The sequence below is a fragment of the Scardinius erythrophthalmus genome, assembly GCF_964197995.2.
Source record: "Scardinius erythrophthalmus genome assembly, chromosome: 1".
In the NCBI taxonomy this organism is placed as follows: Eukaryota; Metazoa; Chordata; class Actinopteri; order Cypriniformes; family Leuciscidae; genus Scardinius; species Scardinius erythrophthalmus.
The window spans coordinates 74,533,490-74,560,864 of NC_138221.1; the positions used below are offsets into that span (position 1 = coordinate 74,533,490).

The following is a 27,375-nucleotide window of genomic DNA, read 5'->3' on the forward strand; positions in this document are numbered from 1 at the left end:
ATACATGATTGCATTGAGGACACTTCATTCTGAGATGATGCCTGCAAAGAGCATGAGAATGGTGAAAACGGAATTTACACACTATTTTAGGGGTTTTCAAAGAGGGACAGACTGAACGGCGGCACAAAACACTCAACCACTACATGAGAATATGAGGCTTAAATTAAATATCTCAGTTGGATAAAGCAAAAAAGTGTTGCATGTGCCGGTATCAATACAATATATCATTATAATGAACATGCACAATATTGTTATCATGGGCAATCACAAATAATTATTACGAATTATTCAATTTTTAGAATGCATTTTTAAGAATACTTTTCCCATCAACTGGTTAAAATGCACAACAACGCTGTTTGCTGTGTCAAAGTGCAGTGCTCACACTGATATAAACAAGCCCAACACGAAGGAGAAGCGTATGGCGGAACGAGTGAAGGAGCATGCTGAATAAAACGCACGTCCACTCTCTGACAGCAGATGGCGCTGATGGAACAGCAGACCTGCAGCTGTTACCCCGGTAACTTCGTAAACAAAGCTTTGTCTTTTTTATCCAGTCAAACTTAATATTTGAGAGCAAAAATAATAATATTGTAATTACATTTTTTCATGCAAATTAAGTCTTTACAAAAGTGTTTATGTGGAGTTTTCACTACGCACAAGCAATTTAAGTGAAGCTGCACTTCAGTTGGTGGTATCTAAGCACCACAATGAAAGGCATGTTTCTATTGGTCACTTTCACTTGGCGTAATAATTTGGCCACGCCCACTACGCGGACCCACTACGCGGACCCACCTCCCCGTCTCTCTCTTGAAACCAACACGGAAGTGAGTTAAACTGCAATTCGTTGACTGGCCGCTTGAGGCTGATGTCAAAAGTGAGTCAAATCTGTATCTCCCCCATGTTAAAATGCCAAATTTTACAGCAGAAAAAAACGTGTTTACAGCCTGGTTCTCTCTGTGGCTTTGGTCTATACAGTTAATTTTGCCCTTCATAACAACTGTGAGGGGGGTGAATTTTTTTATAACTCATCCGTTTAGTTGATTAATATTTAAAGTTCTGCATAATTAAGGGTGTGGCCACTTGAGTGACAGGTGGATTGCCGCTGATGTCAATGCTAGCCGTGTGTCTGCTGTTACTAGCCGTCACTTCACCTCAGCAAATCTTAGCGGCTGAACTTGCTTTCGCTGCAGTGTTTGTACTTTTTTCGGGATTATTTCATACAATTTAATACACCTATTACTGCGCCCACGGCTTAGGATTCCGTCGTTGTCGTCGAGTATCGTTCGAGAGAACCAGCGCTGTATTTCAGTTGTTTTCCTCTGTGAAATTTCGTTGCTTTTTGGAGTTTTCAGATTTAAAAAAGGTCTATAGATATAAAGGCTCGTTCGTTCTGCTCTCACGGAACAGATAGATTATATGCTTATGTACCATCAGATGAAATCCTGCAGGCGTCGGCGCTTTCTCCGTCCATGCAATAAATCCGTGAATGAGTGCTGATTTTCTCGCGAATTTACTTGATCTTCATAGGCAGTATATCTATGGTTTAACCCATTTGAGAGGAGGACAAAATCAGAAATGTACTGAATAAGCTCTCTACGAATTCGACGAGCGATGCCGCGCTGACTGACCATAGACTATAAAAAAAGAGTGACTGACATGTAACTGTTATGCACATAAATCACTGTCTCACACACACACTCTCAGAGTAATATTAGAGTTACTGCATTATACATTTTCAACAAGCAGAATAGTACAGAATCACGATACACAGTCTCACTTGTAGCCATGTCTTTTAACTATTATAATATTTCGAAGGGCAAAAATAGGAACTTTTAATTGGCTTTACATCATCAACTGTCACTTTAGTGCGAGGCCCTGTGCAGTCGCAGACTTGGTACTGTCAATTGCATATAACGTTATAGAAAAACATAAAACATAAACATATATCTATGTGATTTCAGATCCACTCACACCCCGCCTCTGCCCATTTTCTGTTATCCGGGAGTGACGCGAGGCCAAGATGGCGACGGTCGGCTCCGCCCACTTTATGCTTCAAAAATGCTCTTCAGAAACCTACGGGTGACGTCACGGACACTACGTCCATATTTTTTTACAGTCTATGGTCGGCTCTAAACCCAGGGATCGGGGTTGTATCATGGAGAACACATCAATGAGTCCGTACACAACTAAGAGAAAGAAAGGTTTGCACAAATGAAACATTAAGCTAATAAATGGACAATTACAACAATATAGGTATTGTTTTTAAGTGTTTTCATGTGATTTGGGGAATTTTATTTTAAAAGAATACAATATGTTTAGGTTATATGAGAAATGCTGAAGGTACAGCATTATTGTATTTGTATATTACCTAATATAAGAAGCTGTAAAAAATATAATGTAGTTCTGCCTCATTTTATGATGAATCAACTTTAGTTCGCAATCGGGAGTTGTTACAAAGACTCCTAGGTGTTTTAAAGTTAGTTTTGTCATGTGTACATTGATGCTAATTTTAGCTATAATGCATCTGTTACCAGATACGATTATATATTACATTATTAATTTTATAAAGCACACAAGACCATAACAAAAAAAAAGTTTTGTTTTCTAGTAAGACATTTGATAATGCAGGTAAATGTATAATAGTATTAAAGGGACATGGCCAAGAAAGACTGTGCCAATGGACAGAAAGTGCAATAAACTGATTATACTGTCGCCTGTGTAGAGTTCAAGAGTTTTAACAAGTTTTAACTCCGCTCCACATCGTGCCTACCAAGCTGTTATAAATTCACTGTAAACCATGGCTTCTTGGGGATTTTATTGCTTTAATAAAAACAGGTTGGTACAGTGAAATATAATTAAACTTTGGATTTTGTTAGGCCATTATTGTCATATTTAGCACTCCCTTGAACTTTGCTGAAAAAGACTGAGCACTCGGAAATGACTCGTGCAACCATAGTATGAAATTTTAATAAATGGTTGATAAATTTGTTAACTCAAATAATGACCAAAATTGTTATATTTCGCTAGGGTATTAAGCCCCCGTTGGTGTTATATCTCGCACCCTGCGATACCAGATGGCTGCCACAACCCTTCTCTCTCAAGTGAGAGACCCAGAGTCCCACATAGCAACATTGTGACGTCCCAGATCCGGCCCACATCTGGCACACGTGGAAAGATGATTTGGCCCACATGAAGCGTGGAATGACGGCCCTTGGGCGGCTCACTCGTGTTTGCCAAATCTGGGCCACAAGCAGGCCAATGCCACATGTCAGCCAAGAGCAAAGAAATACACAAGAACTGGACCTTATCTGAGCCACAAAACCTGTGTATATTAAATATGGAGTCATTTCAGCCACAGCCTTAGATGAAATCAACTGAAGAGAAAAGAAGACATTAAATCTGTAAAGATCTCAGCAGAGGAGGATTAAACAACTCCACAAACAGCATTACCAGCTTCACTTATTACTAACCAGACTGACTTTATTTCTGTCAGACGTCTACACAAGTTTTATCGAGAATTAACAGAGGTTTAACTCTAATGTGTTTCATTTGAAGTCACCATAACAGTGATTAGTGTTTCCATTAGTTGGGCTCTTAACTCTTATTATATATTTTGTCTTTTGTTGGCTGCTGTGACGGTGTGTTTGTCAAACACATTTGCAGCAGCAAAGAAAGCTAAAGTGAAATGCAATCAGGTGATGATGGTTACCTCTTGATGGTTTTATAATCATCATGAAAAAACCTGTTTCACTGATGTCTTATGAATCTAACAATTGTGTTGATCCATTAATATTTTCATGTCATAAACCCTGTGTTACTGCAGCAAGAGATCTAGCAATATAATAACAATCAGTTAGAAGACTTTAACAACCATGAGCACAAAAAACTCAATCCATTATGACACACACAGACATCAACAATCAGTGTAGGAATCTCAACAATGGTGACAATCAAAAGTACCTTACTGTAATGCATGCTGGGTACCAGCATAGTACAAAACTCCCAGCATGCATTGCAACATGAATAAATTATGCAGCTGAATTGTCCTATTATTTTAATTCTAAATATGTGCTTTTATTTTTTGTTGTTGTTTTTGTTGTGAATTAGTAGCTTTTCAGTGATGTTCTGAATTGATCTGTTTATCTAAATATTTGTGATTGTCACCATTGTTGAGATTCATACGCTGATTGTTGATATCTGTGTGTGTGTGTGTCACTATACATACATTTTCAGTGCTCATGTTTATTGAAATCTTTAAAAAAAATAATTTATAAAACTGCTGGATTTCATGTTGCAATAACACAGGGTTTGTAACATAAATATGTTTTTAAATTTTTTTATGAAGCCTGAGAAATTTCTGTTCCTCCATTCCCCAAAACTTAAAAGATCCAAAAAATGTCAAAGGCATTGTAAAAACTAATCAACCGAGTGGTGAGATCCAAATTCAAGTCTTCTGAAGAGACGCAATGGCTTTATATGTTAAACAGATTTATAACGATGTGCATACACGGTGCAAAAACACGAGAGTGAGTAAATGCAGAATTTTACAGTTTGGGAATGGCAATGGTATCGTATCGGGAGTTCAGCATCACAATTTGTGTCAAATCGTTACCGATACACCGGGGTTACGCCCTTTTCCGAAGGACATCCTGTATGGCGTTATTTTCCTGTCAAATGTCGAGAGCGCATTATTGTACATGAATGTCGAGAGCGCGAAAGTACATTAATATGATGCACGAGCGCAAATCTCTCTGCTCGCGTGCGGGAACTGGGAGCGCGCTCTCACATACACGTGTACATGTACGATGTCGAGTTTTCATTGGTCAGTCGTTGAAGCCTATTTCTGATTGGTTGTTGCCGTTTTGACGTTTATGCCAAGAGCAAAGAGAAAGAAATCAAAGAGAAGAGTACTTACGCATGCGCGAACGCACGGGACACAGTCTAAGCACATGCACACTTACTTTAAGCGAAGAGGAGAGATTCGCGATTGTACTGAACACGTTTTAAGTGTAGGGATATTCTCTGAGCGAGCCCAGAGAACATTCTTACAAGAGCAGCGTGTATGTGAGAGCGCGCGCCCAGTTCCCGCACGCGAGCAGAGAGATTTGCGCTTGCGCATTATATTAATGTACTTTCGCGCTAGTGATGCGCGGGTCGGCTTTTTTTCCAACCCGCGGGTCCCGCTTTTATGAAATTATTTGGCCCGCCCCAGCCCGCCCCAGCCCGCCCCGCACCACTGTATCTATTTTTACAACCCGCCCCGCCCCGCACCGCCCCGCACCCGCACCCGCGACCATTAAATAGACATACTGGACATTGTAATGTAAATTAAAACAGCCTTTACGACCTCAATTTCTCCCGCACTTCATCTTCCATCTTCACTTTTATTTCTCCGTCTTTGTTGTTGTGGCTGGCGGCGGGAGCTGCTTTGCGCAAGCTGTGTCACGTGACGCCAAAGGTTTGGGGAAATTACGCAAGTTGCATTGCTACGGCCTTATCAAAGAACCTACTAAAATATGATTAGATTGATATTCCCAAATATTTAATATAGGCTGGACATTGCATGCAACATATATGGATTTTTATTTTATTTTGTTTTTAATGACCCGCCCCAACCCGCCCCGCAAATAAAGTGACAATTTCTTTACCCGCCCCAACCCGACCCGCGGGCTACCCTGGTTATGAGACGACCCACGCATCACTATTTCGCGCTACAATAATGCGCTCTCGACATTTGACAGGAAAATAACGCCATAATCCTGGGATTTTAATGACCACAGAGAGTCAGGACCTCGGTTTAGTATAGTGTCCCCATTAGGGCTGTTCCCTTGCGGTAATTTTGAGTGGCTCAATAGCGCGGTATGCGGTATTATCGCCATTTATTTATTTATTTTGATATATTTATATTTATTTGTTGCTATATAAATAGGTTTTACCATGTGGTCAGCATGCACAACAACGAGTAGCCTACATTTTCAGTAACCAATGTAACCGAAACTAAACAGCGTCTCTGCTCATTGAAAGGCTGTCAATCAGCGCGCATTACATTGTTACGGCATTGGACTGTCTTTGAGTGAATCATTAAACCGTTCATTCAACGAACACGTTCAAAAACGCTGATTCTTTAAAAGATAGTAATGAAACAAGTTGTTAAGCTCCACTTTTCAAGGCTGAGGTGACCAGCAATGCGTCGCATGGGTAACGCTGAAGCTGACGCTTTTTTAAATGGCATTGTTTTAACGCGTGACTCGCTGCTTTTTGATTCCCGTGGCTTCCTCGCGTTGTGGATGCTGACCAGCGCTGTTGCTGATACCATTCATGGTAATTCCCCTTAAACGTTAAGAGGATGACACGACAAATATTTCGCTTTCCTTGGACACGGAAAGCTTTTCACGCATATGACTTGACTTGACCTCAAAGACAGACGCAGGTAATCGCACGCGCTCAGTCGATCTCTCTCATTCACTGTCTGTTAAGTCTTAAGTGCAAATCAATGAAGCCTCTGTACAAATCACCATGATAAAAAGTCTTGTTATCATTATTAACTTATTTAACATTAAATACACATGCACAAAGTTCAAAACAAGAAGGGTGTAAAGCCTTATGAAAAAAGAAAACATGCGAATATCACATTTGCAACGGTTGCATTCTTCTGCGGTTGGCTTCTCAGTAGCGCGGTTTTACAATTTTGCGGTTATCGCGACAGCCCTAATCCCCATCACTACACTGGGGCGTTAGGACCCACACAGAGCAGAGAGTGAGCACCCCCTACTGGCCTCACTAACACCTCTTCCAGCAGAAACGTCTCCAATCCAGGTAGTGACCAGCCTCAACCCTGCTGAGCTTCAGTGGGTGACCAGTCTTGGGCTACAGGGTGATATGGCTGCTGGCCAACTTTTGATTGAATAAAAAAAGACAAAAAAGTAATTCCATATTTGTGTTATTTGTATTAAAGTTCCAACCTAACTTTATTTTCCCTTTCATGGTTTTTGTTGTTACATACATTGTGAATTATGAGAAGAAAAAAAAAAGTACTATTGACAATTTGTAAAATATTAGGGTGGTGGAGGGCCGTCTTTGGCTTGGAAACCACCTACACTATTGCATAACACACGTTGTCACATGATTTCTATGAACTCCATATTGCTTTCAGTTTCCATTTCAAAGAAACCATTCTTAAAAACGCTGTCTATATGGTGTCTGAGTTCACACAGATTTTCTTATCAGATTGGAATTAGTAAAATTCAGATTTGCAGTCTGGTCTTTTCAGCCCACAATCTCTCTGTACTGTTACATTACAAATGCTGTGTTGTACCAAAACAACAACATCTCAGTATGACCAATGCATGCGACTCACTCTAGCCCAAGTATATATAATAACAAATATGTTCCCCTGCTGTCTCCATATCTGACACTAATCACAAGAGTGAAAATCTACAAAGCAACATTTCCAAAAAACAAGTTTTGGATAGCAAGATCCATGAAAATGAAAATAGAGGAGTTCAGTATCAATAGTAGAGTACAACAGGGCTGAAGGCACACCTTAAGAAAAATGTGCTTTTCACTACTCCTATAGTGAATAATTGCAGAAAAAAATATATTTATTGAAACATATATATTTCAATAAAATAAAAGCATTGTCTTCTACGTATAATAGTTTATATTGGAACAACAGATTTTGTGTGAAAATAATATATGAAAGTGGTTTTAAAATCTTATAAATGTATAAGAGGGCCTTTTACGGCACACAAATTGTTCTGTTTATTTTGATAAATAAATAAAAAAATTTGGTCAATAAATATACTATCATTAAAATATGTTAATTTTAAAAATACAGAAACAAAATTATTTAAAAAAAGTAAAGATTCTGAAAGCAAAATAATAATAATAATAATAATAATAATAATAAATGAATATACATTTACAATAGTAATAAATAAATATTATATATTATTATATGATATGATAAATATCATATTGTTAAATATGATGGTTTCATTATAAATATGGTGATAATCTCTAAGGTGGACACCCAACTTAATATTTGATATTTCCCATCTGAATCTAACCATGTCATGCCAACAAATGGAAACGTCAGCCAGACATTTATCATCATGTTAATTATTGTGTCTTTCAGCAGCGGCACCTTTTACCCCAAATACCATACTTTTACGTATTCTTCCGTTATTGACAAACTGTGACCTTACCAAAACTGAAAATCATTACGAGGCATTTGTCTCAAATGTTGTCTCTGTTTTTTAGTTTTCTAATATTAAAGTAGCGCAGAATTTAAATTTCCGTTGCTGTCCGTGATCGCGTCAATGATCAAATTTCTTTAAAAGTGCTGGTTAAGAAAAGTGCTGAGCTGAATTATTGTTAGATTATTGCTAAATTAGAATTATCAAATGCACCTTTTACCCGGTGTGCCTTTAGCCCTGTTTTACCCTACTGTAATATTGTTTTAATGTTTGTCTTGCTGTCAGAACGACTGTACACTGCAATGTATTATATTACATCTTCCTGAAATAATTAAAACACTCTTTATTTATTTTGTTCTCTTAAATTTATTTGTCTGTTTTCTCTCTAATTAGTTCTGAGTTTCTTTCTAAAAATGTTCGTATTATATTCCTGACAGTTTATTTGTGTTGTTTTCTTGATGCCTGTGGCATTCACTGACCTGCAAGCTGAGCAAATTTACAACATTTTTTTGCCATATGCAGTTGACACACCCTGTCACTTTGACACACCCTGTCACAATAAAGAATTGATTGTGATTATTATCATTAATACATTTAATTGTTTACTAAATATGTATGTATTTTATCAAACTGTTGTTGATGCAGTTTTATAAAAGCAAAACCATGTGTTAAAGGCTGTGTTACAGTAATTATACAATCCTTCCCCAAACCATGGTGAAAGGCAAACCGGTGACTTCCGTGGAAATTATTCCTCATTGCAGACATCAAATTTGAAAGTAAGGATAAACAATATGGAAATAAAGCATGAATGCTTGAAACGAGAAAACACACACACACACACACACACACACACACACACACAAAAGTCATGTCTAAACTAAGAGATCATTTATATGAACTGGAGCTTTTTATTTGTTTTTATTATTTTTTTAGCAGATCAGATTCTCTAGGCTACATGTTGCCATAAGTCCCGATATCTCTTCATTCACTTTAAATAGTTAAAAAGTAATGCAAAAATAACACACATTCAAAAATAAAACCATTAATATATAGATAACGACCTATCTGAATCTTCAAACCAATTTAACATGCGAAACGTAGCCTGCACATCTCACATTTATTCTATAGCGTCATGATCTGTACAAAATAAGCCAATATTTTTTCATTAAAATTGCACATCAAACAGCGCTGTTATCCGAAGCAAACCCGATAACCCAACAAGTGGATTCTCCTCAGAATTCAAAAGTATGTGACAGTGTTATTTTGGCTGTAGATAATATCTGACGCACGCAGACCTTGCAATCAAATCACTTCCCTAAAGATGATAAAATGAGTGGAGACTCAGGTTTGTGTCTTACCCAGTGAAGGAGAGTTTTCAAAGATGAACATACATCATCTAGGCTATCTGACACTCAGACACAGCTCAGACGCAGAACACGTCCATTTGCGCCACACACACACACACACAAACTGAAGCTTATGAAACAGGGCAGGGCGTTTCGTGAAAATGGGCGTGTATCCATTTACTAAGAATTAAGCGAATAAAACCCACGGAAAATTATATAGAAAGCATAAGATGAAACTTCAGCTGAATGTCTGTTGCTTTTTTTTTTTTTTTTTTTTCGTTTCTTTTTTTCTTTTAATTTAAAACTATTCATGTAGAATGTCGCTCGTAAACGAATCACTCTCCTTCACTTGCATGAGTACTTCTCAATCTGAAATGGGTTGTGAAAGCTGAGAAAGTATGGCTCTCGCTTTGTTATTTTTAATTTTTTCCTAACCAAACTTTGATCCTGCATGATCTACCAAGCTTTGAAGCTGCGTGTTTTAAGTGCGTAAATTTACCATAAAAAATCTTAACAAAATGTATCAAGTAAATACTATAGTTTTTTTGAACCCATACTATTGTAAGTTAACCAGCCGCACATGACCGACCAGGGCCGTCGCTAGTGGGGTGAAAGGTGGTGACAATTATAGGGGCCCCCACTGCCCAGGGGGCCCCACAAGATCCAGCTAGGCCACGATTGAATGAATAATTCTACCAAAAAAAACGCCACGAAAAGAAGGAGAGGGAGGCCAGGAGAGTTGTTGGGTCCCAGTCTATAAAGACGTTCTTTAAAACAGGTTAGTGTATTGTTATTTCGCTGGGAAAAAGAAAACTACCGTCTACAGCCTGCCGGGTTCTGTCACTTTTCATTATCGGTGATTACGCGGTCAAAATCCCTGTCTTTTTCACTATTGTAAATACTTCAAAAATTGACACGAGTCACAACGCATTGCATTATGCATCTGACCTGCTGGCTGATGATGTATTTATTACATCAAGAAACAGGAATACAACACACTGCACTTGAATGAATACATTTATTAGCTTTATTTTAATATTAGATTACCAGTTCCATATTATCTTTATTAAAATAAATAATAAGTCAATAAATAATTTTTTATTTTATTTTAAATTTGACTACATTCTTGTCAATTTCTAAATGTTTACTTTTTGATTATTAATTATAAATTTATTATTAATTTATTGAATTTTAAGATACTCATTGGGTATATTAACTTGTCAGGAATCACTTTATAATTTATATTTAATATATTTACCAGTCACATCTATTTTAACTGAACTGAATTGGACTATCTAAGTCATGGTATGTGTTGTCTACAGAGCCAGGTTCCTCAACCCAGCAAATACATGACAGTAGGCCAACATCAGTTAGTGAAGGTCAAAATGAAGAAGCTGAAAGTAGCACCAGTCAGGACACCGTCACAGACAGCCCAAACTCAGCAAACGCAGGGAGAAATGAAGGCGAGATTGAAGGAGATTTTTTGACAACTGATCCAAGATTATGGCCAGAGAGGTTAACAGATCGTGAGTGTGAGGTGATCGTTAGAAAGCTAGCCACTGCCAGTCAGACAGACATGAAAACTGTTATGCCCAAGGATTCAGAAGGCAAGACATTTCCAGAGTATCTCCAGTTTAGTAAGTCAGCAAATGGGCGAGAAAAACAGAAGAGAGCATGCTCTTTTCACAGGAAAACCTCAGAAAAACATTAAAGAAGGGTACAAAACAGTAGTTCTAAATGGCGGAGAATGTACAACAAATTCCCTGACCATGAAGCAAGTAAGGCACACAAAGCATGCTACCTCAAATGGAAAAATCTGAAATATTCTATGATAGATGCAAAAGGAATAGATAGCAGCTTGCAAAAACAAATACAACTGGAAGTTGAAAAAAACAAAGCAATTCTTGAAAGAATATTAGATGTCACACTTGTTTTGGCATCAAGAAACTTGCCATTCAGAGGGACCACAGACCATCCGCAATGGTAACTTCCTTGGCACTTTAGAGCTGTTGGCTCGTTATGATCCTCTGCTCAGTGATCATTTGCAAAAAGTGTCAGATAGGAAGACAGGTGCAAGAATGACACATTACCTTAGCCCAGAATCACAAAATTCATTTATTGAGATCTGTGGAGAAAAGGTCTTGAAAGAAATATTGAAGGAAAGGGAGCATGCAATTTATTATTCTGTGATCTGTGATGCAACTCCTGACATTTCTCATATGGAGCAGAATGTGATTCTGTTAAGATATGTAGCAAAGAAAGAGAATGATCAGTGGGAGATAATTGAGCATTTTTTACACTTCCAGGCTTTCAATGGAAAGACTGGCCGGGAAATATCAGAAATGAAAATGAAGACTTTGGAGGAGCATTGCATTGATATTTCAGATTGCAGGGGACAAGGATTTGACAATGGGGCAAATATGTCCGGCAAAGTGAAAGGGGTTTAGGCTGAAATAAAGAAAATAAACCCTCTTGCCACATATTCACCCTGTGCCACACACTCTCTGAATTTTGTTGGTGTACAAGCAGCAGAGTCATGTCCTGAGGTCTCCACATTTTTTGACTGTTTGAACCGCTTATACAATCTCTTTAGTGCAAGTCCAGAGCGGTGGGCAATCCTTAAAAGTCAGACTGGCTGCTCTCTTCAACGCTTGTCAGAGACCAGGTGGAGTGCACGCATAGCTGCAGTTAAACCTGTTGCAAACCACCAAGGTTATTATAGTTTTGCTTTTTTAAATTAGTTTTTATTTTAATATCGTTTTTAATTTAGCTTTAAATTTAAGTTTAGTTTTAGTTAGTTTCATTAATGGTTTTGTTAGTTTTAGTTTAGTTTTTATTTTGCAAAAACATTTCTATTTAGTTTTTATTTTATTTAGTTTCAGTTTTAGTTTTAGTAATTATAGTTTAGCAGAGCAAACAGAAAACTTCCAGGGTAGACCAAAGTTTAATGTTTCAGTTTAATGTTTGCCGAGATTACAGTTAACTCTTGTGCAGACATCTTAAAGGAGAACTCCGGTCAATTTTAACATTGAGCTCATTTTTTTGTACATTTGGAGTGCTGTCAATACAGAGAACAACGACAAAAATCGGTGTTGCCTACACCGAGTTATTCTATTTTTAAAATTTGCACCCTGTTGACTTCAATGGGGCAAGTTTTAAACCTGCTTTTAGCCTCTTAACATCCTTGATGTGTCATTAAAAGTGCACAGAAAATGTGAGTGATTCCTTCTGAGTGAACACGAGTGAGTCTGACTGCAGTAGATGTTAGAGATATGAATAAAAATGATGTTATTTAAGCCAGCGCAAATACCTTTGTTTACATCCTGTTTTTCGGTTGAAGTCCAAAGTAGTCGATTGCCGAGTTCACGCGCGTGATCATATGTATTAAATCTATGCGTGTGAACTCTGCAATCGACTACTTTGGACTTCAACCGAAAAACAGGATGTAAACAAAGGTATTTGCGCTGGCTTAAATAACATCATTTTTATTCATATCTTTCACATCTACTGCAGTCCGACTCACTCGTGTTCACTCAGAAGGAATCACTCACATTTTCTGTGCACTTGTAATGACACATCAAGGATGTTAAGAGGCTAAAAGCAGGTTTAGTACTTGCCCCATTGAAGTCAACAGGGTGCAAATTTTAAAAATAGAATAACTCGGTGTAGGCAACACCGATTTTTGTCGTTGTTCTCTGTATTGACAGCACTCCAAATGTACAAAAAAATGAGCTCAATGTTAAAATTGACCGGAGTTCTCCTTTAATAATAGAAATAATGGTTTGAGATTGAACAAAGCACCAAAAAAAGGAAACTTAAAAGTATACAAGAAAAAAAAAAAACTATGAAAAATACAGACAAACTACTTCATATTAAAGATGAAATCTTGTTAAACATAGTTTACGTTTTATCAGAGTGACACTGGTACATACAACAAAAAACAGCTAAATTAATCTGACAACCTGCTGTGAAGCCAGTGTGATTAAATAATGACGTATCTATGCAGTGTGTGAGTGTGTACATGTTTTTCTATCGTGGTGGGGACTTAAACCTGAATGCACACACACTCATGGGGACTTGTGTCACTGTGGGCCTAAATTAAATCACACAGAATGAGTTTTTTTGAAAATGTGTGTGATGGGTCGGTTTTGGGGTCGGTTTAGTGTGTTTGTGCGTGTGTGATGGGTCGTTTAGGGGTCTGGTTAGTGTGTGTGTGTGTGTGTGTGTGATGGGTCGGTTTAGTGTGTGTGTGTGCGTGTGTGATGGGTCGTTTAGGGGTCTGGTTAGTGTGTGTGTGTGTGTGTGTGTGTGTGTGTGTGTGTGTGTGTGTGTGTGTGTGTGTGATGGGTCGGTTTAGGGGTCAGGTTAGTGTGTGTGTGTGTGTGTGTGTGTGTGTGTGTGTGTGTGTGTGTGTGTGTGTGTGTGTGTGTGTGTGTGATGGGTCGGTTTAGGGGTCAGGTTAGTGTGTGTGTGTGTGTGCTGGGTATGTTTAGGGGTCGGTTTAGTGGTTTAGTGTAAGGAGACAGAATATACAGTTTGTACAATATAAAAACCATTACGTCTATGGCGAATCCCAACAGAGAGAGAGAGAGAGAGAGAGAGAGAGAGAGTGTGTGTGTGTGTGTGTGTGTGTTTGTCTGCTTGTGTGTGTGTGTGTGTGTGTGTGTGTGGTGTCCCGGGACATGTCTCCACATGGATAACAATATTATTAGCAGAAAATCCTGTCAACCTTCATGAAAGCATGACATCACCACATTAACAGTCAAATTAGTTGTAAATATGTAATTTTGATAAGGAGTTTAGACAATTATATTCAGTGGCGTAACGAGCCAACACCGGGCCCTTAAGTAGGATTATCAAGGTGGGCCCCTTGATGATGCAATTGATGACATTGATGACTCAATGTCCGCAAGTAAGCTAGCATGAATAGGGCAGGATATGATCATACACAGCATATAAGAGATGAGATGACTAACAAAATCAGGAGGAGCCAAATACATAAAAAAGAGGCTCTCTTACATTATAGCGGGATTTTCCGGGCTTTCCAATGTGCAACTGCAAAGTTGTCGATTAGATCAGGATTGTGCGCACGAGCATTCTTAATTGACCCTTCGCAGGGAGTTTGATTGACAGGCGATCTGACTAATCATAATACACCATTTTGTCCAACAAAGCAGTCAGGAGAGTTAGTAGATTAAAGGGATAGTTCAATTTGAAATTAATTTTTGATATGTTTTAGCTTACCTCAAGGGCATCCAAGATGTAGGTGTCTTTGTTTCCGCAGTAGTTTCAATTTTGATATTTTTAGGTCAAACTGTTCTTGTCTGTCAGTCATATAATGCAGGTCTGTGGTCACTGTCTCAAAACACAAGCACAGAGTCCAAATTAAAACAATTCCCCATCGTCCAAATGAAATAATTCCCCATCATAAGTACACATTGATGGCCTAAGACATGAAACGAGCGGTTTGTGTGAGAAAACGAACAGTATTTATATCGTTTTTAGCTCTTGAACACAGCCGCGTCCAAATGATCTGAGGGCTCGGGCGGGTATAGATATATACATAGATGTCGCCTTGGCTACGGTTTCGTTCCAATGAACTGCAGTAGCGAAGGCGACATCTAGTGTATATATCTATACCCGCATAGATATATACACTAGATGTCGCTTTGCTACGGTTTCGTTCCAATGAACTGCAGTAGCCAAGGCGACATCTATGTATACATCTATACCCGCCCGCGCCGTCAGACCATTTGGACGTGTGCTGTGTTCAAGAGCTAAAAACGATATAAATACTGTTCGTTTTCTCACACAAACCGCTCGTTTCGTGTCTTAGGCCATCAATGTGTACTTATGATGGGGAATTGTTTAATTTGGACGATGGGGAATTGTTTAATTTGGACTCTGTGCTTGTGTTTTGAGATAGTGACCACAGACCTGCATTATATGACTGACAGACAAGAACGGTTTGACCTAAAAATATCAAAATTGAAACTACTGCGGAAACAAAGACACCTACATCTTGGATGCCCTTGAGGTAAGCTAAAACATATCAAAAATTAATTTCAAAGTGAACTATCCCTTTAACATTGGAGGATTTAAATTTGAAAAACAAAGTGTACTGACGTCTTAGCACTTTAAAACGATGATCGGTTCACGAGCAGCTTTAACTGAGCCTTGAGTCTACAGCGATCTGTCAGACACATTAAAGAGTCACAAAACGGTATTTATTGTTTAAATGTCTCTAAAAAATGACTACATTTGAAAGGTGAGACTTTCATATCAAAAGTACTTGTCTGTCAGCGCGCAGTCTCCTCTCTGATCCACAATGTATTTTTCACTGCGTGAGAACTTGGTGTGGTGTGAGAGTGGCGTCGCTTGTCAGACATAGCAACAGTAACTAAAGTGGGCGGGTCTTTGCGAATGGTCATTGACAGTATGGACGGGGATTCGCCAGTCCCAATTCAAAACAAATTTCATCACAATCCATCATTGTTCGTTTCAAACATGTGAGAGCATCAAAATGATCCATGGGTGAAATTTATTGGATTTAATTAATTTTTTGTCAGTTCCTATCATAATTTTAACATTTTGGCGTTATTGTTTAGCTATTTACCTATGTTTTAAAATTTCCTTTGTTTTTTTGTTGTTGTCTCGATCGGACTAACGGCTTTGAAGATAACCACAATTTTTTAAAGCTCTAAATGACACTTACAAAAACCTTAAGGCGAAACCTGGCATGTTTGGTATTGTTGGACTCGGCAAGGATTCAGGAGTCTTAGGAGGTCACTCCTGTGAAAAAACACTGGCTTGAAACTTCTAAGGCTCCTTCAAGGCATTGTGCCAATGATGTATACTAAGTTTTTTGAGATACACCAATGTTCTCATAGACTATCATGGCACCCTGGACAAAGACACTGCGTGCCAATTTTCAGTAGACTAACGGTTGGGTGCGCTTATAGCTATTTTCATGATTTTTTCACTGTTATAGCACCACCAAGCAGGGCTTAAAAACGGAAAAAAAAATTCAATCGGTTCACTCCGAGCAGAATCGATATTTTAACGTTTCCGTTTTTGCGTTCCTCGTTAAACATTACCGTTCCGAAACTGGTTTGATAAGATAAAATACCGGTTTATAACTTTATTTTAATTTAGCCTATACTTTAAACAAATATGTATAAATAAGACTAATTTTCACTCAAAAATAAGATAACACATGATTATTAAACTTGAACATTTATTTCATAACATTGTTAAAACCACAACAGAAATACCTGTATTAATTACAACGCATAAACAGCTGGAAAAATACGGACCTGTTTTACTGGACTGTTAGACAATCGAAATTGGCACTCTTATGCCTAATTCTTTTCAGAAGAGTGATACAATTATTTGTACATATTTTTATTTATTTTTGCAACACGAATTGTTTTAGAAATTACATGAATAAAAATGATCATTCATTGCTCTATTAATGCACCGTCAACTGCTAATTTCAAAGCAAACACTGCGCAACACATCCTTGCATCATAACCAATTTCAGTCTGCTAATAAAGCACGATCATTTAATGCAATAACATTGTAAAACTACAACAAATTTTCTATTATTTTTAATGCAAAGCATTAGAAGTCTATAAAGAAAACATTTACCTCTTCTGTTTTTGGCTACCTGAAAGACTATAGAAAAAAATGTGCGATAGTTGCTAGTACTTATACGAAATCCATAAACTATTTGAGCTTAAAGTCCGTACTGCTTGTTTAAACGTACAAAAAGAATGTCCTCCAATACCTGTGCATTCATTGAAGACCTCAGTGGGGAAAGAATGTACTTGAGGCATGAAATGCGCGCTCTGCGCTGACTTGCGTTACCGGTAGTGCAATTGCAAGTTTGTACAAATCGTCAACGTCACATGCTGAACTACTAAATTCATGATTGGTCAATGGCAAATTAAAATATTAAAGAGAACGATAAAATAACGTTATTAACCGGTTTATAGTCATTTTAAATAAACGTTTCTGTTCAGAACGATTAAAATTGATTTTGTTTTCGTTTTCGTTTTTGTTCCTGTTAAAATTTCGTTCGTTTCCGGTTTTCGTTTTCGTTCCTTGAACCGGTTCATAGCCCTGCCACCAAGTGGCCAATTGTCACGATGTTTTTTTCATGTCAACTCAGATTGAGCTTATGAACATGTGTCCCAAGTTTAGCGAAAATATCTCTTTCCGCTCACAAGTTATAACCACATTATAGCGCCACCAAGTGGCCAATTGCCATAATTTTTTTCAAGTGACCTCAGAATGATCTCATGAACATGTGTCCCAAGTTTTGCGAAAATATCTCTTTCCGTTCACAAGTTATAACAGTTTTATAGTGCCACCAAGTGGCCAATTGTCATGATTTTTTTTTAAGTGATCTCAGGTTGAGCTCAGGAAGATGTATCCCAAGTTTAGCAAAAAAATCTCTTTCCGTTCACAATTTATAACCGTTTTAGTAAAAGTGGCCCTGGTGCCATCAAATATTTTGGTTCCCCTTATCGACCGTTAATTGAAATTTAGAATTTTGTGGATGATTATTGATTGTCAGACTCCAGAGAATATTCTTGCAGTGGTTTGGTTCCGATCGGGCCAAAAACCTAGGAGAAGTTTGCAAAAATAGGTTTTTCAAAAAAATAATTTACTCGAAATTGGCGCCTGAAGGGCGAGCAAATCCGAGGCATGCATCTGGTCCGCCTCGAGCCAAGGAATCCAGCGATATAAGACACTTGAGCCTAGGCCTAACGGTTGATGAGTTATGAGCCGTTTCGTACTTTTGAGCGCTGTAGCGCCCCCGTCAGGCCGACCGGGGCGGGCCTTGGTGACGCTGTAGGCCACAGTTACTCATTGCGCGGCTCGCGAGCCGCATGCGGCTCGTCAAGCTATAACTGGCGGCTCACATAGTAGCTTACAGTATCACACTACCACTTGCCTTCAGAGCATGTGAGCCGGGAGTGGAGCGGGAGCGAGCGGGGAGCGCGCGCGGGTGGATCTTGGACAGAGCGCAGAGCGGCAATTTCAAAAGGATGGAGCGTCGCATTTCCCGCTCCAATTTCGCTCCGCTCACACCACGAGTCTGAAGCATGCTCAGTCAAGCCTGACCCTGAATCCATTTGTCTTGCACAGTCATCAACAGTAGACTATTTTCAGTCAAAACTCGGCTCAATAATGGAGTTCAAAAATTAAAATGAGAATTCATACAGGTGTAGCCTATCAATATAAGTCACTCCGGAGTAGCCTATAAGGCGCATTAGTCAAAAAATGCGCCATGAAGAAGAAAAAACATAGGCCTAGCCTCGCACTGGACTATAAGTCGCATTTATTTAGAAATTTATAAAAAAAAAAATAAAAAAAAATGTTATGGACGGGACAGTTCTCCGTTACGGACGTGAGCGCTCTGAAAGCGGCACTAAGACTGCTTTAAAACTTTCACTGAGACCTCAAACAGAAAGCACAAAGCCTGTCTTTAAATTTAATTTCGTTTTGTATTAATTGTATCTTAATTTTAATCAAGGTTTCATCAAACAATTGTCTGGATTTAATAAGAAGTAAATATATTAGAAAATAGATAACCACGATACGAAGGCGCCGGCGTGAACCTGGAGTTTGTCTGAACCGAAACTCAGCGTATAGCCTACTTGCCTCACAGACCCGACACATAGGCTAAATATAAAGCTTGAAATGTCTACTTTTAAACAGAACAATTCAAAACGAAAGAAAACAGACTGCTCTCCCGTATGAAATGTGCATTTCTCTCAGGCGCGTTCACTACTGCGAAGATCACGAGTCAGCATTTCTCCAGGGACCGCTACAAGTGATATACATGTAGATTTTTTTCCTTTTTTGGAGCGAGCGGGGGGGGGTGATTTGAGTGGAGCGCGAAGCAAACTGCGTTGAGCGCTGAGCGGAAATGAGCGGAGCGGCCTGATGTAGCTTTGAGCGGGGGAGCGGAGGGGTGAACAGTTCAGTGAGCGATGAGCGGAGATTCTCACCGCTCCACTCCGCTCATAAGTTCTGCTTGCCTTTGAATGCAATCCGCTCCATTGTTTACCGGCAATGCTACAGCGGACTTAAACTGCCATCTCGTGGCGGTAAGTTGTAATACAAATTTTTTTTTTCAAATGTGTGCATGTGACATTGTTTACAAAACTTGACCGCAGCGCACGTTTGCAGGCAGGCGACGAAAGCTCTGCTAGCTAGCATAAAACACAAAATGGACCGGTTTTTAATAAAAAAGGGACAAAAACGAGCTCAAAAACCAGACGGACAGACACACAGTGTTGTAACGAATAGTGGAGTGGATGAGGAAAATGAGTCTGAGGAAGCAGCAAACAAAAATCAGCACAAAGATATCGGAGAGGGGACGAGCAGACAAACGACAGGTGTAACGTTACCCAGCAAGAAACGAAAAATACGAAGCATACAAAATGAGCACAGAAAATTTCAAGACAAGTGGACAGACGAATTCTTATTTGTTCTGCATGGCATGAACTCTCTGTGCTTAATATGCAAACAAACCCGTGTCGGTTTCAAACGAAGCAACTTGGAGCGCCATTTCAAAACGGCGCATCCACAATTCAATGAAAGTTACCCGTCTGGCAGTGAACTAAGAAAGAAGAAAATAGCACAGCTCACTGCTTCACTTTGTGAGCAGCAAAATCTTATCCACCGGACAACCTCCACTGCAGAGCTTTTAACAGAGGCGTCTTATGAAATAGCGTGGATTTTGGCGCGGGCTAAAAAACCCTTCTCAGACTCAGAAATAGTGAAAGACTGTTTTTTGGCTTCAGCAGAAATACTGTTCGCTGACTTTGACAACAAGGACGCCATCATTAAACAAATAAAAGGGTTACAGCTGTCTGATTCAACAATAATGAGGCGAATGGAAGACATCGGAAAGGACATACGTGACCAGCTGTTGGCTGATCTGCGCGCTGCACCTTGTTTCAGCATCGCAGTGGACGAAAGCACAGACGTCACTGACATTGCTCAGCTGTGCACTTGGGTGAGGTTCCCAAAAGAAAACTCTTTTCAAGAGGAAACGTTGTGCTTACTACCACTCCATGGCCAAACAAGAGGTGAGGATATTCTGAATGCACTTTTAGTATTTTTTGAGGAAAATCATCTCAGCTGGTCCAAACTTGCAAGTGTGTGTACTGATGGTGCTCCAAGCATGCGAGGCAAAGAGAAGGGTCTTGTTGGCCTCATGAAAAAAAGAGATGAAATCCCCAATTTCATCAGCTTCCACTGCATCATCCATCAGGAGGCACTGGTATCAAAGCTTAGAAACAGTGAATTCCAAAATGTGATGCAAAGGGTTGTGCATGTGGTCAATTACATTGTTTCAAGAGCACTACACCACAGACAGTTCAGAGAGTTAATCCAGGACTATGACACAGAGTACAGCGATTTAGTGTTGCACAGTGAAGTAAGATGGTTGTCTCGTAGAAGGGTGCTGGAGCGGTTCCTGAGCCTCCTTCCTGAAATCAACAGTTTCTTGGACACCAAGGGGAAACACCAGCCAGAGCTGAAAGACCCAAACTGGATCATCCAGCTGGCCCTCCTTACTGACATTACCTGTCACCTGAACACTCTCAACTTGCAGCTCCAAGGGAGAGACAAGCTTCCAAGTTACATGGTGAGGGCAGTCAGAGCATTCCAAAACAAAATAACTGCTCTGTGGATACCTGACAGACAACTCATCCACTTCCCTAAACTCAGAGCAACAACCACAAGTGACCCATCTCTGCAGCAGCACTTCAGCTACAGCAGATTTGTTGAAGTTTTGGAGGAGCTGAAGGGTGAGTTTGAATCCAGATTCAGTGATGTGACTGAACATAAGGAGATTTTCAATTTTATTGAAAACCCCTTCCATGTGGATGTGTCCTCCCTCACGCCAACCATCACACAGCTCTGCCCTGGTAATCGTGCTGCTCTGGAGAGTGAAATAATTGAGCTGCAAACAAATAACATTCTCCAAGTTGAACTCAGAGCAGGTGTTGGCCACTTCTGGAGTTTGGTTTCTGAAGCAGACTTTCCCACTTTGAAACCACTTGCACAGAAAGTGATGTCTTTCTTCATGAGCACATACACTTGTGAGTCAACATTTTCAACCATGAACACTATCAAGAGGAAACAGAGAAACCGACTGACCCATGCTCATCTTGAATGCCTCACTGTGATTGCAACAACAAACTACAAATACAACATGAAGAAAGTCAAGGACATGCATGCCAGCTTCCGCTCATCCCACTATTAAAGTAAATCTGGTCTTAAACGAAAATGTATTGGCCGTGTTATTTCTTTTTTGTGGGATGTCCAATTTATATGTAGAAATGCACATTTGCGAAGGTGACTTAGTATGTTGTCGTAAAAAAGTGGCTCGCCTTTTGATTTTGCGCTGCCAATGTGGCTCTTGTGAAAAAAATAGTGAGGATCACTGCTGTAGGCGGTGTGAGTACTACCAGCCCCCAAAGTTTCAAGTCTCTATGACTCACGGTTTGGTCTGCCCGATCAGTTTTATGTCTGAATGTTGCATCATGGGAAAATTAACAATAACAATAGGTGTTCAGCACTGAAGTGCTTGAACCCCTAAAAATATATATCTGTTAGGTGAGACTATACAAAGATCCGTATAGACAGTCCTAGGGATACACTTAACTATGCCTACGACATAGATGGCATTGTTATATAATTGAAAGAGATTACTGCAGTCAAGGCTTCAATGCATTATTTGCTGGTGGGCAAGGTTGTAGGGACAAACCTTCAAACGCACTGGCACGCATTGAAGAAACACCTCCCTCTTAATGAGTTCAATGCTGCCGGGATATCTGCCCTAAAGAAGACCTCTGGGCACACCTTAGGCTTTGTCGACGGTGGTTACCTGTTGAATATCTGCTGTGTCACTGCAGAAAAAAAAAATCTGCACCCTGTGTTTACAACAGATGTGGCAGCGAGAGCCAACGCTGCACAAGTGATCAACTCTGTTTTTCATGTGTTTACATCCAAATTGAAAACCCTGCCACCAAAAGACATGGAGCGTCCAACTGTGTTCAAAAATAACATCAATGACTTGGGCAGAATGAATATTGTAGCTGACGACCAACAGTTCATACTTGACCTGTTAATGCAGGCAATCAGACAAGTTGACCAGGATCCAACTAAAAAAATCCTGTGTTTTCTTTACAAGTTTGGACAGAAACAAGCTAGCCCGATGGCGTCTCTGGTCAACAGGCAAGGAGTGGAAAGCCTAACATGTCATGCAGTGTGCACACTCTCTGGGAAGGACCACAGGGTTGACATTATGTGGTCACGCTACGACCTACAAGAAGTTGTGGGCCACAGGGGTAGCCTGTACACCTCCAACGCCATCCCAGAGGCTGCTAACTTTCAATCCAACTTGGATAGTCAACCCATGACAGTTGATAGAGAAGTAATTGACATATTCTACGGGGCACAACGTTATTCAAAAATAACATTCTTAAAGATGTATGCCAACACACCCCATGTCCACATGACGGTTACCAAACACCCAGTGACCAGGGTGATGCCACCTGCCGTGTCCACATAAAGAGCCACGCAAGAATGATACTGCAAAAGGTACACACCTACATTAAAAGCATGGATGACCTGGCTAGGAAATCCCAATGCAGAACACATGCCAGGATCGAGGCAGTGTTCCTAATAAAGAACCACTTCTCACTCAGTTTAGACGCGAAGGATTTTTTTTTTACACACCAGCACTTCATCAACTGCTGGAGCAGACGCCAATGCTCATCCCTTTCAAAGACAACTCACATGGGTTGGGCCTGCGGCATGTGGTGCAACCTGTTGCGACCCACCTGACCAGCATGCTTGAATCAAAGAATGAGGATTGAAAAGATTTTCCCATTCACAGAAACACTTCAGGCAGAACCGGCTGTCATCGGCGAGGCACTCGTGCGGGTCATCCTTTCTGACCTACATGACAGAAATGAAGGAATTTCAATCCTAGATATGCTAGATATGCTATATATGCTATAGAATCAAATGACTTCTATTATGAATAAAACTATATTAAAATCACAAGTCCTAGATAATCAAAGCATTAGACACTGAATAAGATCAGGGATTCACGCAATTCCATGATGATATTGTCGTCATCATCAATAAACAGCCAACATCACCTGACCTCATTTTCTCATGGCTTTTTTAGCTACAACAATTGTGCTTTATAAACACACAATTATAGCAGTCAGAGAAAATTTTATATTAAAGAGTCAAGGGTCAAGAGCCCAACTAAAGCAAACACCATCCAACTTTGGGAGAATTTGTAAACTACCTCTAATGTGGTAGTAAATGTTGAAGGGTCTTTATGCACTTGTGCCTTAAGAAAACGTTTGTTTTTGAAAAAATATAATAATAATTTATGCAATTGTTTGGTTTTGATTTCAGGGAATTGGTCATTTGACTAACATCTGTTGTTATCTGTGCAGTAAAAAATAATGTTCTGAGGACTATTTGCGGACTCATTTCAAAGGAAGTATATCTTTTATTTATTTCAAAAAGCATGTCCACCATCCAACTTGGTTAGACAATTTTTTTTTACTGCAAAGAAATTATATATTGTAATAACCAGTGCAATTACTACACCATATCCTCTTGGCATGAAACACTCCCTGCAGGTGAAACAGTATTGGCACAGTATGTCATTGCTTCTTGGCTTCCACAGAGGGATTTCTTGCTCTTCCAGTTGATGCAGACTGTAGCGCTCCCTCTCTCCTCCATGCCCCTTCAATAAGCGGATGGTTGGCATCCTCATAATCCACATAGGCAGGTGGCACATAGGCATCAGATCTATGGTTGCGTAAAACGTTGTGCAGGCAAAGACACGCAGAGAGAATGGTCACAACTTTGTCTGGATTCAGGCAAATAGTTGTTCTAAAAACTCTGAAGTGATTTGCCAAAATTCCAAAGGCGTTTTCAACAACACGGCGTGCCCTGGGAAAGGTAATTGTAAATCCTTTGATTTTTGCTCAGGTTTCGAAAAGGATAGGACTTAATGAGATCCGTTTTCAGCGGGAAGGCCTCGTCACCGATGAACATGTAGGGCATCATGACATCAGTGTTGGGAAGGGTATCATCAGGGGGGACATGCAGTAGGCCACCGTCCATAGCAACTCTCAGACTGGGCAAACACACCAGCACCAGACACTCTGCCCTGGGTTCCTGCACTTGCATACACAAACCTGTATTGGGCGTCAACTACTGCAATAAGTATGATGGAAAACCTGGACTTGTAGTTGTAAAACATGCTTCCAGTCTTGGCCGGGGGTTGAATGAAGATGTGTTTGCCATCCACAGCCCCTAAGCAGTGTGGAAAATTCCACTTGTCAGCAAAATCTTTGGAAATGGCCTTCCACTCTGACTGTGTGGTCACTCTTGGTGGTGTCTGTGAAACAAGTGAGATGGAGACATGGTGATCAACCAAATGAAGCTGAATAATCACTATTTTTATTCAATCATTAGGATCGCCATACAGCTCAAAATGGTTTCATTTTCCTGTCCGAATTGACCAAATGTTTTTTTCTTTCTTTTCAACCACCATAAAATATGGGTATAACTACAATGCTTATTAACAATTATGTCAAGGCTGAAGGCAGAATAAATACAACATCAAGGATTCAGACAACCACATAATTGTGGAATGTCCTTTTTACTTACATTTACTCACATAACTAATGTTAACAAAACCTTATTGTCAAAGTGTTACATTTAAAAGATGTGCAATCAAAAACAAAAGATAAAACAAAAAAACAGCGTAATTCTTTCTGCTTACAGAGTGGACATGGGTAATGTGATTATTCTATACAAAAGGAGTACAAATATACATATTGTCATAGATCGCACCTCTGTAGCTCTCTCCAATCACCGAAGATCAGGTTCACCTGAGTATTGAACTTCAATTCCCATCAGCCCCGTACCTAGGACTAATCACCTGCACAGGTGCATCCACTTATCCTCCCTATTTATACTGACTCTGAACTCTTGATCATTGCGAAGTCTTGTTTTTGCCACGGTTGACATTTCTGAGTGGTTTCTCTGCATTGTTCCGATTCCCTGTTTCCTGACCACTGCCTGTTTATTTACTCTCGTGTTTTGTCTGCTGCCTGCCCTGGGGCTCGTTCTTCGTACGTCGCTAACTCACTTAGCTGGATTTGATTGTTGGCGATTTGGCTAGTGATGGCCAGATCGAGGCCTCGTGAAGCAAATGAAACAGTTGAACCAAATGTGCCATATTGTTTCGAGGCTTCGAATCAATCCGACACCCGTCTCAACGGTGACACCTAGTGGTCACTTGCAGGTGTTGATCTGAAACAACCTTGACGAGCCATTAAAAAAATGCGTTTTTTTTTTATTATTATAATTTTCTAATATGTGAAGCTTGTAACCTATAGGCTCCTCACTGTGCATAATGTTATTTTGGTCATGAAAAATGAATATTAATAAAATAATTCAAGCCACAATGTCTCACTTTTTTAGAGATTTTTATTAAAAAAATATTAATTTCTCTGCTGTGGAAGGACTTAGCCTACTTCTTTTTTTACAGATAATTTCTCCAGCCTTTGAAAAAATCCTCTCACAAGGGACACTTGTTGCTGACATACAAAGATATTTTTTAGCAAGGACATACAAATGAGGAAAGATTACTGCTCTCTCTTTCCAGTAAGTTAGTGGATCATGAGTTCTGGGCAAATATGCATCGTTGATGTATTTTTTCACTTCCCCTGTGGCATCAGCTGCAGTATATTGGGTACTCATATGTAGACCTATAAAATGTATATTCACACAATATTATATTATATTATATTCACATTGAAGCTATTTTTAACATGATTGGCAGTTGTGATTGGGACATTAGGTTGTAGGGCATTGGGCTATGGACTTTATAAACAGTGTCCCAAAAGGTTGTAATTATATTTCAATTATAATTATATTTCAAACAATGCATACATTGCATAGATGGCCCAACAGTGTCAGTAGCAGGCCTAGGTAGCCTACAGGGGGAATGCCATCCTCTGCACCCTGCAAAATGGCAGGATGAGTGCTCCTCAAATGGCGCATCATGGATGATGTATTGTTGCAGTAGGCTAGATACCGATCACAATACACACATCTCACTTTATTTGGGGTTTCTAAATGGAAATGCTCCCACACCACAGATGTACGGGATCTCTTCTGGGGAGCCTCCATTTTATCTATCCAAATCAATCTATCTATCTATATGAATCTATCTATGTATCTAGATATGTATCTATAATCTATGTATCTATATATGTATCTATCTATAACATATGTATTTATATATGTATCTATAATCTATCTATATATGTATCTATCTATAATATATGTATTTATATGTATCTGTAATCTATCTATATGTATCTATCTATTAGCCTAATCTGTCTATGTATATCTAGGCTATGTATCTAAATGTGTCATATATACTCTGTCTGTCTCTAGCATCAGTCAATGTGTTGTGTAAATTTAAATGTAAGCCTAAATTGCCTATAACTAATCAAATCGCACTATGTCACTATATCACCAAAAATCCGCTACCTCAAAGTCAAACTCCTCTCACAAAAACCCACGAGGTCAAAATGCGTTTATTTCACTTTTATACAGATGTGCGATTGTGTGGTTTGTTCCCGACCGTGTCAATCAAACGCTGATTCGGCGGACCACACCTGATGAAACACTTAGTGAAACACTTCGAGGCTTCGTTTGGTCCTAGTCACGTGACATGGGTGTTTCGAATCACG

General features: G+C 39.4%; 1 protein-coding gene across 1 annotated transcript; it reads left to right on the forward strand.

The window, feature by feature from the left end:
- Positions 1-20,447: 20,447 nt before the first annotated feature.
- Positions 20,448-21,833, forward strand: LOC308696633 (general transcription factor II-I repeat domain-containing protein 2-like; the record flags this gene model as incomplete). Its single annotated transcript, XM_081375508.1, has 1 exon — positions 20,448-21,833. The coding sequence occupies one exon, from the start codon at positions 20,448-20,450 to the stop codon at positions 21,831-21,833; it is 1,386 nt and encodes a 461-aa protein (XP_081231634.1).
- Positions 21,834-27,375: the final 5,542 nt, after the last annotated feature.